Source organism: Hipposideros armiger, unplaced genomic scaffold (genome assembly GCF_001890085.2).
Source record: "Hipposideros armiger isolate ML-2016 unplaced genomic scaffold, ASM189008v1 scaffold_180, whole genome shotgun sequence".
Classification (NCBI taxonomy): domain Eukaryota; kingdom Metazoa; phylum Chordata; class Mammalia; order Chiroptera; family Hipposideridae; genus Hipposideros; species Hipposideros armiger.
The window spans coordinates 2,332,040-2,347,919 of NW_017731530.1; the positions used below are offsets into that span (position 1 = coordinate 2,332,040).

The 15,880-nt window shown below is 44.2% G+C and overlaps 1 protein-coding gene across 1 annotated transcript in view; it reads left to right on the forward strand.

Moving 5' to 3' along the window:
* The first annotated feature begins 398 nt into the window (after positions 1 to 398).
* Positions 399 to 15,880, forward strand: part of NT5E (5'-nucleotidase ecto) — a 53,483-nt gene continuing 38,001 nt past the window's right edge. Inside the window, exon 1 of the mRNA XM_019652519.1 lies at positions 399 to 1,264. Within this exon, the coding sequence (XP_019508064.1) occupies positions 926 to 1,264 (339 nt within the window). The 5' untranslated portion in view covers positions 399 to 925. The remainder of the gene's footprint in view (positions 1,265 to 15,880) is intronic.

Below are 15,880 nucleotides of genomic sequence, written 5' to 3' on the forward strand. Positions count from 1 at the left end.
TGCCTTCTTTGCCGAAAGCTTTGTCTTAAAACATGCCATCCTTAAAACATTATACTCTCAAAAATAGGACAGAAAGGAAAAAATGGCTAGAAAAGCAACAGAAGGCAGCATCATGTCCCTATAGCTACTGATTTTAGTCCTCATGATGCTTTTTAGCTTCCAATAGCTGTCCATGCACGGCTGCTGTTTTATCGCTGTTTAATCGTGAATAAACGCAGCACTGGATTCGAATAATTTCTTAGCTTCTGAGATTCTACATCTAAATAACGTAGACTTAGTGCTGTCTCTCACAGGAAAGAGAACGGTTGGTCACATTTCACAATCCGTTTTTGGTTCCCACAGCCCAAAAAAGCAAAGCGCTTCTCTCTCCTACGCCTCTCTCTCTCCTCCCATCTCGCCCATCTTTCTTTCCACCTCCTTTCTTCACCCTCTTGCGCTCTTTCCAGTGGTGAGCTCGCACTACCACAAGTCCGGCACAAACCATGGATTTCTCTTTAGAAAAATTCTCGCCTTAAAAGAGGCAAGAATCAGCGAGGATTTTGACGCGGAGTGGCTCCTCCTACTCGTCCCTCGCACCCGGGAAAGAGCAGCCCACCAGCAGTGGGATTGCCGGTGTCCAGGCTCTCTGGTCCGGTCTGGACTGTGGCCGGTGCCCGCTCCCCTCTGGGAACAACCTCCCCACTGTTCCTGCAGGAATCGGTGCCAGCCGCCAGCCACGCCCGTTGCACCCGGTGCCAGGGTCGGATAGGGTGACCCGCAGGCGTGTGCCTGGCCGTGAGGCTGGCCTCCGGCCTGAAAGAGGGCCCGCCCCGGGCCCCGCCCCGCCCACCAGGGCGCCCAACTCCTGCGTTCTCCTGCACTCACTGCTTCTCGCAGCCGCCTGCCGGACTTGCCTGCACCCTTCGCCACTTTACGCGCCGCAGCCATGTGTTCTCGAGCCGCCCTGGCACGGGTGCTGCGACTTATCGCTCTGGGCACGCTGCTGTGGCCCGTGGCCGACTCCTGGGAACTCACCATCCTGCACACCAACGACGTGCACAGCCGGCTGGAGCAGACCAGTGAGGACTCCAGCAAGTGCATGAATGCCAAACACTGTGTCGGCGGCGTGGCCCGGCTCTTTACCAAAGTGCAGCAGATCCGCCGCAGCGAGCCTCACGTGCTGCTGCTTGACGCTGGCGACCAGTACCAGGGCACCATTTGGTTCACTGTGTACAAAGGCGCTGAGGTGGCGCACTTCATGAACGCCCTGCGCTACGATGCCATGGTAAGTCAGCGGCTAACCTGAGAGGTTGGGGAGCCCCAGGAGAGGAGTCCGGACCAAGAGAGAAAAGCCGGGGTAGCGGAACAGCAGATGGCTTGGCAAGCCTAGGACAGGGAGAGATTTGAGAAAAAAGCGAGACTGGCCAGTGTGCCAGATGAATGCAGACACAGAAGTCTTTTGGATGATGCGTCTTAAATGTACTGATGTTGGGCCCCCACTATGAGATGGGATATTTAGAGGAGCAGGACCCAGGCCCACCTAGGAGGGCGTTCAGTTGGGGTGCGTGGGAGCATTGGCAACTTCCAGTGGACCCAAGTAGACCTATCACACGTCTCTCTCATTTACCACTCGATCTGTCAAAGAATGCTTGATCTCTATTTTATTGGAAGAGAAATTCAGGGTCAAAGAGGTTGAGTACATTATCCAGGTCATCAGCTCCAAAAGAGGGAGACCCGGTAAGTGTGTGTTCCAGACCCCTTTGACCCCGGAGCTTGACCTTGATTAAATTTACACAGCCTTAGATTAGATTCCCAGCTCAGCTACCTTACGCATATGTGCAAATGACTTACTCTCTCTGTACCTCAGTTCCAGCCTCTATAAAATGGGAATAATAATTGTATCTACCTCAGAGCATTCCCTGCCATATAGCGCAGCCTCTATAAATGTTAGTTTTTATTACTACCAGACATTACTGAATAAATTTTAAAACAGAAACTTCCAGAGAGAACCAAAATGCTAAAAACACTGGGGTTTCAAAGCATATCAATAAAATCAGTTTGGCAGCCGAGATTTAGGTATAACCCAATTTAAAAGATGAGGGACTCTTAAAACACACGTAAGAGTTTAAGTTCAAGCTCCCAAATGCTCTGTTAAAGGTGATGCCCTATTTGTTGGTCTAAATTTTAGGAAAGGAGCAGAGAGTGGTTACTCAGTAATAAGTATAATCAAAACATATATGTGGTTTGCTTTTTGGTTTTGTTGTGTTTTGGGGTTTTTTTAAATCAAACCACCACACAAGTTTAACCTTGTGTAAAATCCTAGAATAAAGGGATTCTGTGGAGGAACTGGGGAAAACAAATCTTAGGAGCTTCGGAAGAGGATGAACAGAGCAAGGATCCAAGGAAATCTGTGACATCCACATATGTGGAAGGGAAGGAAAGGTGTGTCCAGGCTGGGATGCAGAGGGCTGAGAATAAACTTTGTATGAGAACAACAGAGAGGTAAGCAAAGAACAATGTTAATTTTTTTCCCCCGGAAACTTGCAAAAGGAGGACAGGAAAAGGTGATAAAAAGAGTGGAGTTGTTTAGTTTCCTTTTCCCCCAACAAGAAAACTCATTTTAGAGAAATGAGAGAAAGGCAGAGAGCTCCTCTCCATTCTGATTATTGTTTTAAGGTTATCAGGAACACTCAAAGCAGCAGCAATTCAAAGGGAACCCTAAGTCCCACAGTTTATCTGGGGAGCTCATGAGCCTCTGGAGTCCACAGTAGAAACGTGGGTCTCTTAGGTGTTGGTATTTCCATGGCTCAACCTGTCTGATGCTTTGTATTCAGTAATGGCAGAATAAATATTTACTGAATTGTTACTAGCCTACATATCCATTTTCCTCCCAGAAGGGTAAAATACACCTTACATGAGTTTGTTTTCATTTCACACGTGAAGCACAACTTTGTAAACTTTTTTGTAACACTTTTTCTCCATAGTTGTATAAACTCCTTTTGATGGGAAAAAAAAAAGGAGAATTACTAGTTTTCGCTAATAATGTTTTCCTCTCTAAGTCAAATTGAGCTCACGGTGTTAATCACTTTAACAAGTGTTCATGACAGGACTCTGGATGAGGATGGGGCAATCTGCTTATCGCCACCAGGAATGTTTAGAAAACTTTTTGTTGGATGGAATTATTTTCTTTAAAATTTTGCCCAGCATAATTGGACTGGGGCTTGAAGAAGAAAAAAAAAAGGCTACTTACGTAGTTAGCAGGGTGTGAAAGTGGGGAGGAGCTCCAATGGTAAGGCTGATTGATAGCCACGTTCCTAGCAACACCTCATCAGGACTTACTCTGCACAGTTCTGGAGTTTCACAAACATGATTTGACCTGCATAAAATCCTGCTTTTCTATAATGCTTTAGCATATGATAAAGCTCTGCCATATTCTTGTTTTACAAAGATTTTTCACTGTCATTTTGTTTATATTATGCTACTCCTGAGGTATTTATTAATGTTCTGCTGTAAAGGTTCCCCCACCCCACCTGCATGCCACATCTTGACTCTCAGGACACTGGAGATTCAGATCTGGGTGGGAAACAGTTGCAGAAGGGCATGTCCTGTTCTCTAAAAAATTGGACCTAGTTAGAGGAGCCACGTCTAAGGACTCGAGGGTATGGAAGGCAAAGAGCAAGAGCCTCCAAGGAGGTGTAGACTCTCTAGGCCTGCCACATGCCAGCGACAGCTGCTGGAGAAGTGATAACTCCGGAGGCCCCAGGGTGAGCCTGGAGGCCCCCTGGACCTGCTGCTAGCCAGAGGGAGGATGTTAAAAGCCACTAGTTTGTATAGCTGTCTCAGTGGAAGGTCTGGTTGTCCCCCAAGGCAGTAGGAAGACAGTATAGATGCACTCAGAGTGTGAGCATGGACAGATTACTTTCTCTGATTTCATGTTCTCTAACTGTAAAACAGCAGGGATAGAGATTCAAGATGGCAGAGTAGATAAACACTGTGCCTGCATTCTTCTGTGAACACATTAAAGTTACAACTAAATTATAGAACGAACAACCTGAAGACCCATCTGAAGTCTGGCTGAACAGAAATCCTACAACTGAAAATATAAAGAAAAAGCCACGTTGAGACAGGTACCAGGGAGGGAGACTTGAAACAAACCTCACACCTGCATGTGCTAGTTGAGAATCAGGAAAGATATCCCCAGAGAGGCAAGGGACCCAAGCCCCCCATACCAGGCTCCCCAGCCTGGATACTGGCGCCAAGATGAGAAGGCCCAACAACATCTAGCTGTGAAAAACAGTGCGGATTCCAACCATCCAGGTGGGATAGAAGGCCGTGAGAAGCCCAGACGTCCTCTTAAATAGCCTGCGCACAGACTCACTTGCTCGCAGGCACTCACCTTGGACTCCAGTGGAGGGATGGTGACTCAGGAGTCCTCAGAAACAATGGAGGTACCGACTGAGGTATGTGGCTTCATGGGGAGGCCTGGAGGACAGTTGGCATTTTCCCTGTGAGGGTCCACCTTTATGCAGCTGGCAGGCAGGTGCCATCTTTCCTGTGTTAAGCCTGCCCCCTCTGGCCAAAAATGAATCTGATTGGCCTTGTGAGCTCCTCTGCTCCGCCCTGCTGACTCACCGGACACCCACACCACCTAACTTGCGCACAGCTGGAGGCACTTTATCTGAGAGCAGCCAGCTCTGCCTGCATTGCACTCTTTCTTAGAAAACTAGAGAAGTCCAGCTGGCCCCAGGCAGGCAGCGACTGGCCTCAATGTGCTCTGAGACTTTTGCTGAGTTGCTCCAGGCTCAGCACTGACATCAAACTAAAATTTACATTAACCTGGTGACCACAACCTGGTGACCTTGCCTCACCCAACTCGAGTACTGCATGAGGGGTTATCAGTGGCTGAAACTTAAGGAAGCCAGCAGGTGGCAACAGGTCTCAGGGTGTCCTGGCTTTTTGCAGAGCTACCCCAGGCCCAGTACTGGTGGCAGCAGTTGTCCTCAGTTCACAGTGTGGCCTCTCCCATGCACCTTCAGGTCTAGCACAGACAGCAAACAACCATGGAACACTTTGTAGCTCCTACCAAGTAGCCCCCAGCCAGTCACAGGCAATGGGTGACCTGGGCCTGCACGGGAACCCCTCCCAAGAGGCCCCAGAATTGACATACTTAGAGTTTGGCTTCAGATTATAGCAAGGCACCACCCAATTAGCCACACAAGCAGCACAAACAAAGGGCAGTCTCAACAGGCACTAGAGTCCACTGGGGCAAATCTCACTCAGTGGGGTAAGCCTTCTGCACAGCAGCCCATAAGCTGTGGACGTGGCCAAACTCCACAACCAATCAGCCTGAGGGTCAGTCCCACCCAGTGACATACCAACAGCTATCAAGGCTCAACTACAGTAGAAGGGCACACACAAACCACAAAAGGGACACTACTCGAGCATCCAGCTCAGGTGACCAGGGAGACTGTGCCACTGGGCCCCACAGGACAGCTAATACATAAGGCCATTTGACAAAGACGGGGAGATATAGCATGTCTATTTAACATAGAACAAATACAAAAAGGCTACCAAAATGAGGAAACAAAGAAATACATCCCAAATGAAAGAACAGGAAAAAAATCCAGAAAAAGAACTAAATAAAATGGAGGTAAGCAACCTACCAGAGACAGAGTTCAAAACAATGGTTATAGGATGCTCAAGAAACTTAATGAGAACTTCAATAAAGGGATAGCAAGCATAAAGAAGGACATAGAAACAATAAAAAAAGAACCAGCCAGAAATGAAGAATGCAATAGCTGAAATGAAAAATGTACTAGAAGGAATCACCAGCAGATTAGATGAAGCAGAGGGTCAGATTGGCGATTTGGAAGACAAGGTAGCAAAAAATGCACAATTGGAACACCAAAAAGAAAAAAGAATCCAAAAAGAGGAGAGTTTAAGAGGCCTCTGGGACAACATCAAGCATAATAACATTTGCATCATAGGGGTACCAGAAGGAGAAAAGAGAAAGCAAGAGATTGAGAACCTATATGAAGAAATAATGACTGAAAACTTCCCTAACTTAGTGAAAGAAATAGACATACTAGTCCAGGAAGTGCAGAGAGTACCAAACCCAAACAGGCACACACCTACACACATTATAATTAAAATGGCAAAGGTTAAAGACAAAGAGAGAATCCTAAAAGCAGTGAGAGAAAGGCAACTAGTAACTTATAAGGGAGCTCCCATGAGACTGTCAGCTGACTTCTCAAAAGAAACTTTGCAAGCCAAAAGGGATTGGCACAAAATATTCAACATGATAAAAGCAAGGACCTACAACCAACTACTCTACCCAGGAAGGCTATCATTTAAAATCAAAGGACAGATGAAGAGCTTCCCAGACAAAAAAAGCTAAAGGAGTTCATCACCACCAAACCAGTATTACAAGGAATGTAGAGAGACTTCTTTAAGATGGAAAAATAAAATAAAAAATATGAATAGAATGACAATAGCTACATACCTATCAACAATCACTTTCAGTGTAAATGGATTAAATCCTTCAATCAACAACATAGGGTGGCTGAATGAATAAGAAAACAAAATATTTACATATGCTGCCTACAAGAGACCACTTCAGATTGAAAGACACACACAGACTGAAAGTAAAAGGATAGAAAAAGATATTTCATGAAAATGGAAAAGAAAAAGGAAAAAGCTGGAGTAACAATGCTTATACCAGACAAAATAGACTTTAAAACAAAGGCTATAAGAAGAGACAATAAAGTAATCCCATTTCAGGGTATTTATCCAAAGAAACCCAAAATGCTACTTCTAGGGGACATGTGCATCCATATGTGTGTTGCAGCATTGTTTACAATGGCCAAGATGTGGAGGCAGCCTGGGTGTCTGTTGATGGGTGAGTGGATAAAGAGCAGGTGTTACATATATACAATGGAACATTGCTTGGCCAGGGAAGGCAATGGGTTCTTGCCATCTGTGGAGGCATGGATAGACCTGGAGGGTATTGTGCTGAGTGGGGTATATCAAGCAGAGATAGACAGATGCGATGTAATTTCATTAATATGTGGAATCTAAACATAAAATTAACAAAACAGAAATAAACTCATAGATACAGAGAACATTTTGATGGTTCCCAGATGGGAGGAGGTTTGGGGAGGTGTATGAAAAAGATTAATTAGTACCAATTGGTTGTTACAAAGTAGTCATGGGGATGTAGGGTATAGCATAAAGAATATAGTAAATAATATTGTAATAACTATGTATGGTGTCAGATGGGTACTAGATTTGTTGGGGTGATAGATGGGTGGGGGTTAGGGGCAAGGTAAAAAAGGTGAAGGGATTAAAAAGTACAAATTAGTAGTTACAAAATAGTCATGGGGATGTAATGTAGAGTTCATCTACTTTATAGTCAATGATATGGTAATAACTATGTATAGTGCTAGGTGGTACTAGACTAGTCAGGGGGATCGCTTCTTAATTTATATAAATGTCTTACCGCTATGGTATACACCTGAAATTAATATAAAATAATATTGAATGTCAACTCTATTTGATGAATTTACAAAGGGGAGAAAATGCGAAGGGGAATAAGAGGTCTAAATTTTCATGTATAAACAAATAAGTCATAAGGATATAATGTACAGCACGGGGAATATAGTCAATAATACTGTGATAGTATTATGGTGTCAGAAAGTTTCTGGACTTATCATGGTGATCACTTCTTTAGGTATTATATACCCAGTAACTAATATATTGTTGTATGTTAGCTATATTTTTAATAAAAATCTTAAATAAAAATAAAAAGCAGATGGATAACCCCCACCCCGCCATGTAGGATTTTTGTGAACACAACATGTGATAATGTAAAACTCCCCAGCACCATGCTGGTTATCAGTTTATCTGATTCTGACAGCCTGGCCCAGCCTCCCACCCTCCTCCACCCCAAACACCTTCTTTTCTAAATCTCATTGCCTAAACTATCCTTAATGGGTACACATTGAGCAGACTTATGAATCTCCCCAAAGCATAGAACCAAAGGGAGTTATCCCTAGAGGTGGGATTCTCACCATCGAGATGGATGGGCTGTGAGGAAGATAGCTTTGGTAGAGAAGGGTGGCCTCCTCTTTAGCTGGCCCTGCTTTTGAGGCCCTGGCCCCAGGGCCCACTTTCTATCTGAAAGCCTGCAGCCTTAGCCTTAGCAAATTGCTCCCAGATGCCAGAGTCAACAGCTGGAGTGGGGCCCATGGGCCCTGTCTTTAACTTACCCGGGGAACCGCTAGTCAGGTCCTCATCTCCCACATAGGCCACCATTCTGACATGTTAGATGTTGATGTTTGGTTTCTGTATGTACTTTTGAACCTTTATTATTGTTTTAGGTGCTTGTATTTTTAAATTGTGTAACTTGTCCTGTTACTCAGCTCATTCTGTTTCTTACTTCCATCCTAAACTGGTTATTTGTACAATTTGTCCCTGTCACTCTGTGTCTACCATGTACCTATGTATACTATGCATCATGCTCTTCAGAGATCTCCACAGATTTTACCATCTGCTCCCCCAGTGATGGGTCCACTTAAAGATCACACAGATTGTGCTGCAATTCCTCAGATAAGCTGCTCCAAATAGCCTCCCTGCAAGTCCCACCTGTGATGATTTCTCTGGGATCCATACCCACATTGAGAATATCTTCTATGTTTTGGGGTTGTTGGAAAAGTCATGACACATGTTTGCAACAGATGGTACTAGTTCATTTTTGGAAGTACTAGAGTCATTTGCATCTATGTTATTGTTATACCATTTGACAGCTGACAGTTCTAGCTTCATTTAAAAAAAATGAGCAATTTGGTTGAGTTTTGGAGATTTTACAACAAGTTGAAGATGGAAGACCAAACTGTGCATTTTTGCCATATTTTACTGTTTTACTTCCCTAAAGAACGCGCATCAAGCTTGTGAAAAGTTGAAGAGGTCTAGCTGAGTGGCACGATGGTTAAGAACTGGCTTGGGATGCCAGAGGGCCCCGGTTCGGATCCCACATGTGAAGGCCAGTGACACCGCCCTCTACAGCTAAGATGTTGAACAACAATTCAACCTGGAGCTGGGCTGCCATAGTCGCTGGCGACGGCATAGGCTGCAGCCCCTGTGGCAGTGGGTTGCCATGGGCTTCTGTGTGTAGCCAGCAGCCAGCGTGAGCAGCCAGCAGCTGCAGTGAGCGGCCGTCCAGAAGCCGGTGACTGATCTGCCTCGCCCGGGAAGAGCACAATGATGGTGCCAACTTGGGCCAGTGAAGCAACGTCCTCCACAACTAGACTGAAGAACAAAACGACAGCAACTTGTCTGTTCCCCTTCCCCCAATTCCCCAGCACTGTTCCCATCCCCCAAATCCCCAATAAAAATCTTTAAAAACAAACAAAAAAACCATACCATTAGAAAAAAAATGGATGAAAAAGACTTTACAAAAAAAAAAAATTTAAAAAAAAAGTTGCAGAAAGTTTACGGTGACAATGGTCTTCAAGAACATCAGTGCCAATGATGGCTCATGAAATTCCGTGCTGGTGATTTTTATCGCAACAATGCTCCTCAGTCAGGGAGGCCCACCGAGGTTGGCATTGATCTAGTCAAACCCACATTACACGACACGAGAGATTGCAGAAACATTACACATCTATCATTCAAGTGTTCACGACCACCTGAAGAAGCTGTGATATGTAAGCAAGCTCGATATTTGGGTTCCGCATGAACTCAAAGAAGTTCATTTGGTGGTGCATATAAACATCTGTGATATGCTCATTAAATGTGAGGAAAACGATCCTTTTTTGAAGTGACTGATAACTGGTGATGAGAAGTGGATTGTGTACAACAATGTGGTGCGCAAGCAGTCTTGGTCCCGATGTGATGATTCGCCTCAAACGACATCGAAAGCAGACATTCATCAGAGGAAGGTTATGCTGTCAGTGTGGTGGGATTTTAAAGGTGTGTTTTTCGAGCTCCTACCAAGGAACCAAACAATCAATTCTAATGTGTACTGTCAGCAATTGGACAGTTTGAACAAACCCATCATCCAGAAACTTGCTAATTGTAAAGGAGTTGTGTTCCATCACGACAACGCGAGACCACACACAAGTTTGATCACCTGTCAAAAATTATTGGAGCTTGGATGGGATGTGTTGCCACACCCACCATACTCGCCTGACCTTGCACTGTCAGACTTCCACTTGTTTTGCTCTCTTCAAAACTCCTTGCATGGTATAATGTTCAATTCAGACGAGGCTGTAAATTAGCACCTTGTTCATTTTTCACAAATAAAGACAGGTCCTTCTATGAACGAGGAATTATGAAGCTCACTGAAACATGGTAAAAGGTTATCGAACAAAACGGGCAATATATCATTGATTGATCTTTGTTCTTTATATAAATAAATGACCTTTGAAAAACAGACAAAATATGTCATGACTTTTTTGACAACCCAATATATCTATTAACTTTGTCTATAATGTCTCATTGAACAAAATTCTTCATTTGGTATAATCAAGTTAATCTTTGTTTTTTGTTGTTTTCTTTTGCCTTGTGGTTTCTGCTTTTGAAAGTTTACATGAGTTTGTTAATTTGAAACTTATCATCATCCCCAGCCCTTGTCACTGAAATTTCAGATATCGAGTTATGGGTTATTATCTCTCTGCTTTTGAGAGATCATAATTTATAATCTGGGACTGTGGTATCACTTCTTTGAGTGACTAGTTCCTCATCTGTAAAGATTTGAACCAGCTCAACTCTGAGGTTCCTCACACCTCTAAACAAATAGTGCCTAAGAAATGCTTTGATTCAGTGAAAAGGTGGGAGGATGGGACAAAGGTGTGGAGGCAGGAAGGATTCTACAAAGTGGACCAGCCTGGACCATGGCAAGTGAAGGGAATCATGGGAGGAAAGGTTGTGTATGGCTTATAGGCCACCTTGAAAAGTTTGGGTTCTCCCTATTGTCATGGGAGCCACTGGAGTTTTCTGATTAAAGGGCAACTCTGGTATAATAAAAAATAAATACTTGGTCTTTGTCCCGAGTTCCTAAGAATGTCTTTTATACAGTAATAAGATGACTGATGGCTGGGGACCCCTAGATAGCTTCAAAGTGAGGGCTAGCAATCAAGCTATGATTAGAAGGTTGGAACTTTCAGCCTCCCTTCATCCTCCTGGGAGGAGAGAGGGGTCCAAGATTGAGTCAGTTGCCAATGGCCAATGATTTAATAAATCGTGCCTATGTAATAAAACCTCCATTAAATATCCCTGAGTGATGAAGTTCAGAGAGCTGCTGGGTTAGTGAACACATCAAGGTGCTGGGATGGTGGCATGCCCAGAGACGGCATGGAAACTCCACACACCCACCTCACTTTCTTCATACCTTGCCCTATGCGTGTCCTCCATTTGGCTGTTCCTGAATTGTATTCTTTATAATAATACACCAGTAATAGTAACTAAAGCGCTTTCCTCGTTCTGTGAGTTATTCTAGCAAATTATCAAACCTGTGGAGGTTTGATAGCTGGTTGGTCAGAAGTGCAGGTGGCCTGGGACATGGAGCTGAGGGCAGTCTTGTGATGCTGAATCCTTACTTTGTGGGATCTGATGCCCACTTCAGGTAGATAGTGTCAGAATTGAATTACGGGACACCTAGTTGGCATCTGCAGAGAACTGGAGAATTGGTTAATGTGAGCAAAAACTTCTCAGCAACATAGAGGAATCTGTTTTGGAAGATGAGCAGAAATGGATGGAAAGGGGAAGACACAGCAGAAGAGGCTGGGAGAACAGGCAGGGCAGCAGTATAAGTGTGAGATGCTAAGGACTGAATTGTGGTGATGGGGAAAGAAAGTCTGAATCCAGGAGAACCAGTTTCAGGTGGGCAGTATGGACTAGGGCTAAGAGGGTGAACTCCCAGGTAACTCTGTCTGGAATTAAGTCCCCTCTCTGCCACTCAGAATCTATGGGATGTGAGCAGGTCATTTAATTTCATGAAGCGTCCATTTCCACATGCGTAAGGTGGGTGTAATGGTAGCCTTTACCTCATAGGTTGTTGTGGGGTTTAAAGGAGATGATAATGCATGTCAAGTGCTTAGCACAGTGCTGGCTCACAATATGGGGTGGTAAGTGCTGGTTCTTGTGCCCCTTCTGTTGGCAGGAGTTGCCCAAGAGAGGATGTAATCGAGAGATGATTAAGAAGGTTCAAGTGGGGGGCACCAGGAGAGTCAGCAGGCTTTGACGCTGCTGCACAGGAGCGCGGATGCTCCTACTTAAACTTACTGACAGCTGAAGCCTGCTATCTGCAGCTTTTCCAGCGCTCACCAGACATGATTGGACCCTATGTGGCTGTGGCAGACAGGGGCATTGGAAAGGGGTTTGAAGGGGACTTCAAGACACCCAGGTTTTATGGCTTGCCTCTGCCAACTCATTAGCTATGTGAGTTTGGACAGCGGATTCCTCATCCATAAGATGGGGGAATTGGAGAAGGTGGTCTGTTGCATGTCATTTCTCAGCACCTCATCCCCTGTCCAGCCCTCCTTGCTTCTAATCTGCCAACATAACTTGGTTTGTCCAGGGACTTAATTTTACACACAAGTCTGTTTGCTTGACAGCTCTCTTATTTCTCCTTCACAGTCACTTTCATGGCAGCTATTTCCTTGTAGAGGCTTGGGTCTTCTCCCAGGTACCTCCAGTTGGCCACTGTTTCCAGATAAAAAGGGTCCCAGAGTTCTGGATGGAGTGTTACTCTATTAGTAATAGAAAATGATGACCTAAGAAATGGGGAGATGATGAGCCTAGTTTCAAGCCTGTTGTCTTTGAGACTCATTTATTCAGTCAGTCCACAAATATTCACTAAGCATGACCATGTGCCAGGCTCAGTGCTAAGTGCTAAGGAAGGTGAACAAGACCTATCTACGGTTAAGTAGATAGAGGGAGCAGTGCCCACTTGAGCCCTTTTTAATGTTATAGAGAGGCTGGGTAAGCCCTATGAAGGAGGGGAAAGACACTAAGCAAAGCAAAAGTGACTGAAATTCAATACCTGTGCATGGGGATTGCAAAGCTAAAGATCTGGTCTGCAGAAGACAAAACATGGCCTTCATTATGTACCACATATGCCCAATTTGACAGCGGGCATGTTTCCTCTTCTCCCCAAAACACCCAACCCCTAAACAAAGAGAAGTCACCTTATATTCAAGTGCTTACAAAGGAAATTTTTGCAAAGTAATATGATATTCTCATATCAAGGAAGCTCTCAGAATTACTTTATTATCTTCAATAGTAAAGCCAGGTTCAAAGTAGACAGATTAGCAATGCTGGTTTGGGAAGCCTGAAAGAGACGTCCTGGTGGCAACGGTATTTTTTTAAAAGGCAAAATAGGTTGGTAGTTATTTCTAGAGCTCAGACCTCAGGAGTTGCGAATGTCTGAGTGTTGTGGATCCCCAAGCCTCAGCAATTTGATCCTGTCTGTGGCTGTGGTCACCTCCCTTCTGCTTCCTCTGTTCCCTTCCAAGCTCCACATGAGACTGACCTCAGGCACGACAAGGAGAAAGCAAAGGCAGCTTCTTAGCTCATCTTGTCCTTGGTCTAGCATCTGTGTTTGCTTAACTGAAAATTGGAAAGAGCCAAACAGATCACACACACAATTGGCAGCTTTCCATATTTTATTCACAAATATATCTGAACGCTGTGTAAATTCCTTCGTGTCTATTTTCTTCACCCACATCACCAGAATTTGAAAATTCTCTTGACATTTCTTTTCCCCTTGCTTGAGTAATTACTTCTATATGTTATCCAAATATTCGCTGGAGCCCTCTAGCCACTCAGAGATGTAGGTAAACCTGCCTGTACCCCAATTAGTTAAGCAGGTAATTCTAAATGTAACATTGATGTGCATATTTTGCATGTATGGGGAGTTTGTGAATTTTCCCATCTGATGTGGAAAAATTAAATGCTGTCCAGTACTTTTTTGTTTATCCATTCTACAAACATTGAAGTGCAGGTGAGCTGGGTTGAGCCCTGGGATCTTTTCTGCCATCCAATCAGACACCAACTTCACCTGTCAGGGCTGACATGCCGTGGCCCAGAACTGGGGGATGGAGCACACCCCAATACCAGAAGTGGTCCACAACGCCAGGAATGTATCAACCAAATCAAATATAATTTGTAATCCTCCCTCTAAGGTTATTCTTGAGCCTCCCTGAGTAATTAGCACCTGAGCCCTGTTGTAAATAGACCAGGCTCTCCCCTAACCCTTATAGGATGGGATGCAACTTCCAAACCTTAATGGGGTGAGCTAGTGTGTGAATGACTAACTAAATTCAAATGCAAGTGTTGCAAATTTCTGACAGATGGCTTTTTTACATTATTACACTTGGCATCTGTGGATTAAAAGAGATTCTTTTCTTCTGCATCACGCATGCTACACTGCTCTTAAATCAATTCTTCCTTCCTTTATTTTTCTCCTTACATGGGGTTTAAGCCTCTTATCTTCACTTGGAACATTCTTAACTACCTCAGACCTAGTGTTTTCATCTCCCCATTTGTTTAGACAGTTGATGTCATTTGCCTGTGAGCTTCCTCCATCTGGCGCCATGGGCGTGAAGCTCACACTCCGGGAGCACCTTGGGTTCTTAATGGGCAGGGTGTGCCTGCGTCTTTACTGGGCTCTCACTCATGTCCCTCTGTGGTTCCCACACGTTTTATGGATGCATGAGTTGATGGATGGATGTTCTCTGTCTTGCTGTTTCTCTGGCTGTCCTATCAGCTTCCTGAGAGCAGGGGCCGTGGCCTTGCGTGGCACTCTAGAACCCTGTAAGAAACTCGTGTTGTTGAACGATATCCACCCCTTCCAGGTGTTCACATCAGCAGAGTGGTTAAGGCCCTAAATGCGGAAACCCTTAGTTACTACGTTGCTCTGCCACATGCTAGTTGTGGGAGCTCTGTGCCTCAGTTTCCCCATCTATGAAAAGGACATAGAATAGCACCTACCTCATTGCATTACAGGATTAAATGAGTTAATATGTCAACAGGGCCTGGCCATGAAGCACGAAAGTCTTAACCATTAGTATTTCTTTTTGTCATTTTTTTTGTCTTTAAAAAAATATCTCTTTCTTGAAATTCCCTTATGTCAAATTCACTGGTGATTTTTACAGTGCTCTGTGAACAAAGCTATGAAATGCCCCCTTTCTAACTCAGATAAAGGTGTTCTTTGACAGACCAAATAGTGAGTCTCCTTAGCAGATTTCCAACAGAAAGAGACTTCAAAAAGTTCCATTTTCTCCCTAATGGCCATCATGAAATCTAAATAATCTTCACATGTACACACACATAAGACACACACACAGAACAGTGCAGCAAACATTTTTTTATGTCTGATATTAAATTTATTTGTTACTCTTAGAAAGTCTCATTTTTTACTGGACTCAGACTTAGAGGTAGAAGCTCTCAGAGAGGACAGCCTGCGTCTCATGGCGATTTGTTCCTGGTGTTTTCCTTTGGCCTCCTTCATCAGCAAACATTTTTAAAAATATATCTATTCCATTCACAAACAAGTGCCATTAAGATATTGGTAGAAATATAAATAAAAATACAGCAAATGAAAAGAAAAGAACCAGACCCAATTGCCCTGAGAAGGGCTGCCAGAGGGTTGGGCCAGGAGTTGTGATGCAGTTGACTAACCTTTTCACCTGCTGCCAAGCATTTGGTTTTCCTCATTTTGCAACTAAGATATTGCTTAACTACTTTACTGGGTTTGTTTATATGTCCTGCCTTGTTTTGAAAAGTTTCAGTGGCTCACATATCAAATTATAGAGTAAACTAGAGCCCATTTAAAGGGAGCAGGGGGAGTGGGTGGTTTTATTATCCCTTCACATCTGCGGGGCACTGGTGATGTCACTAA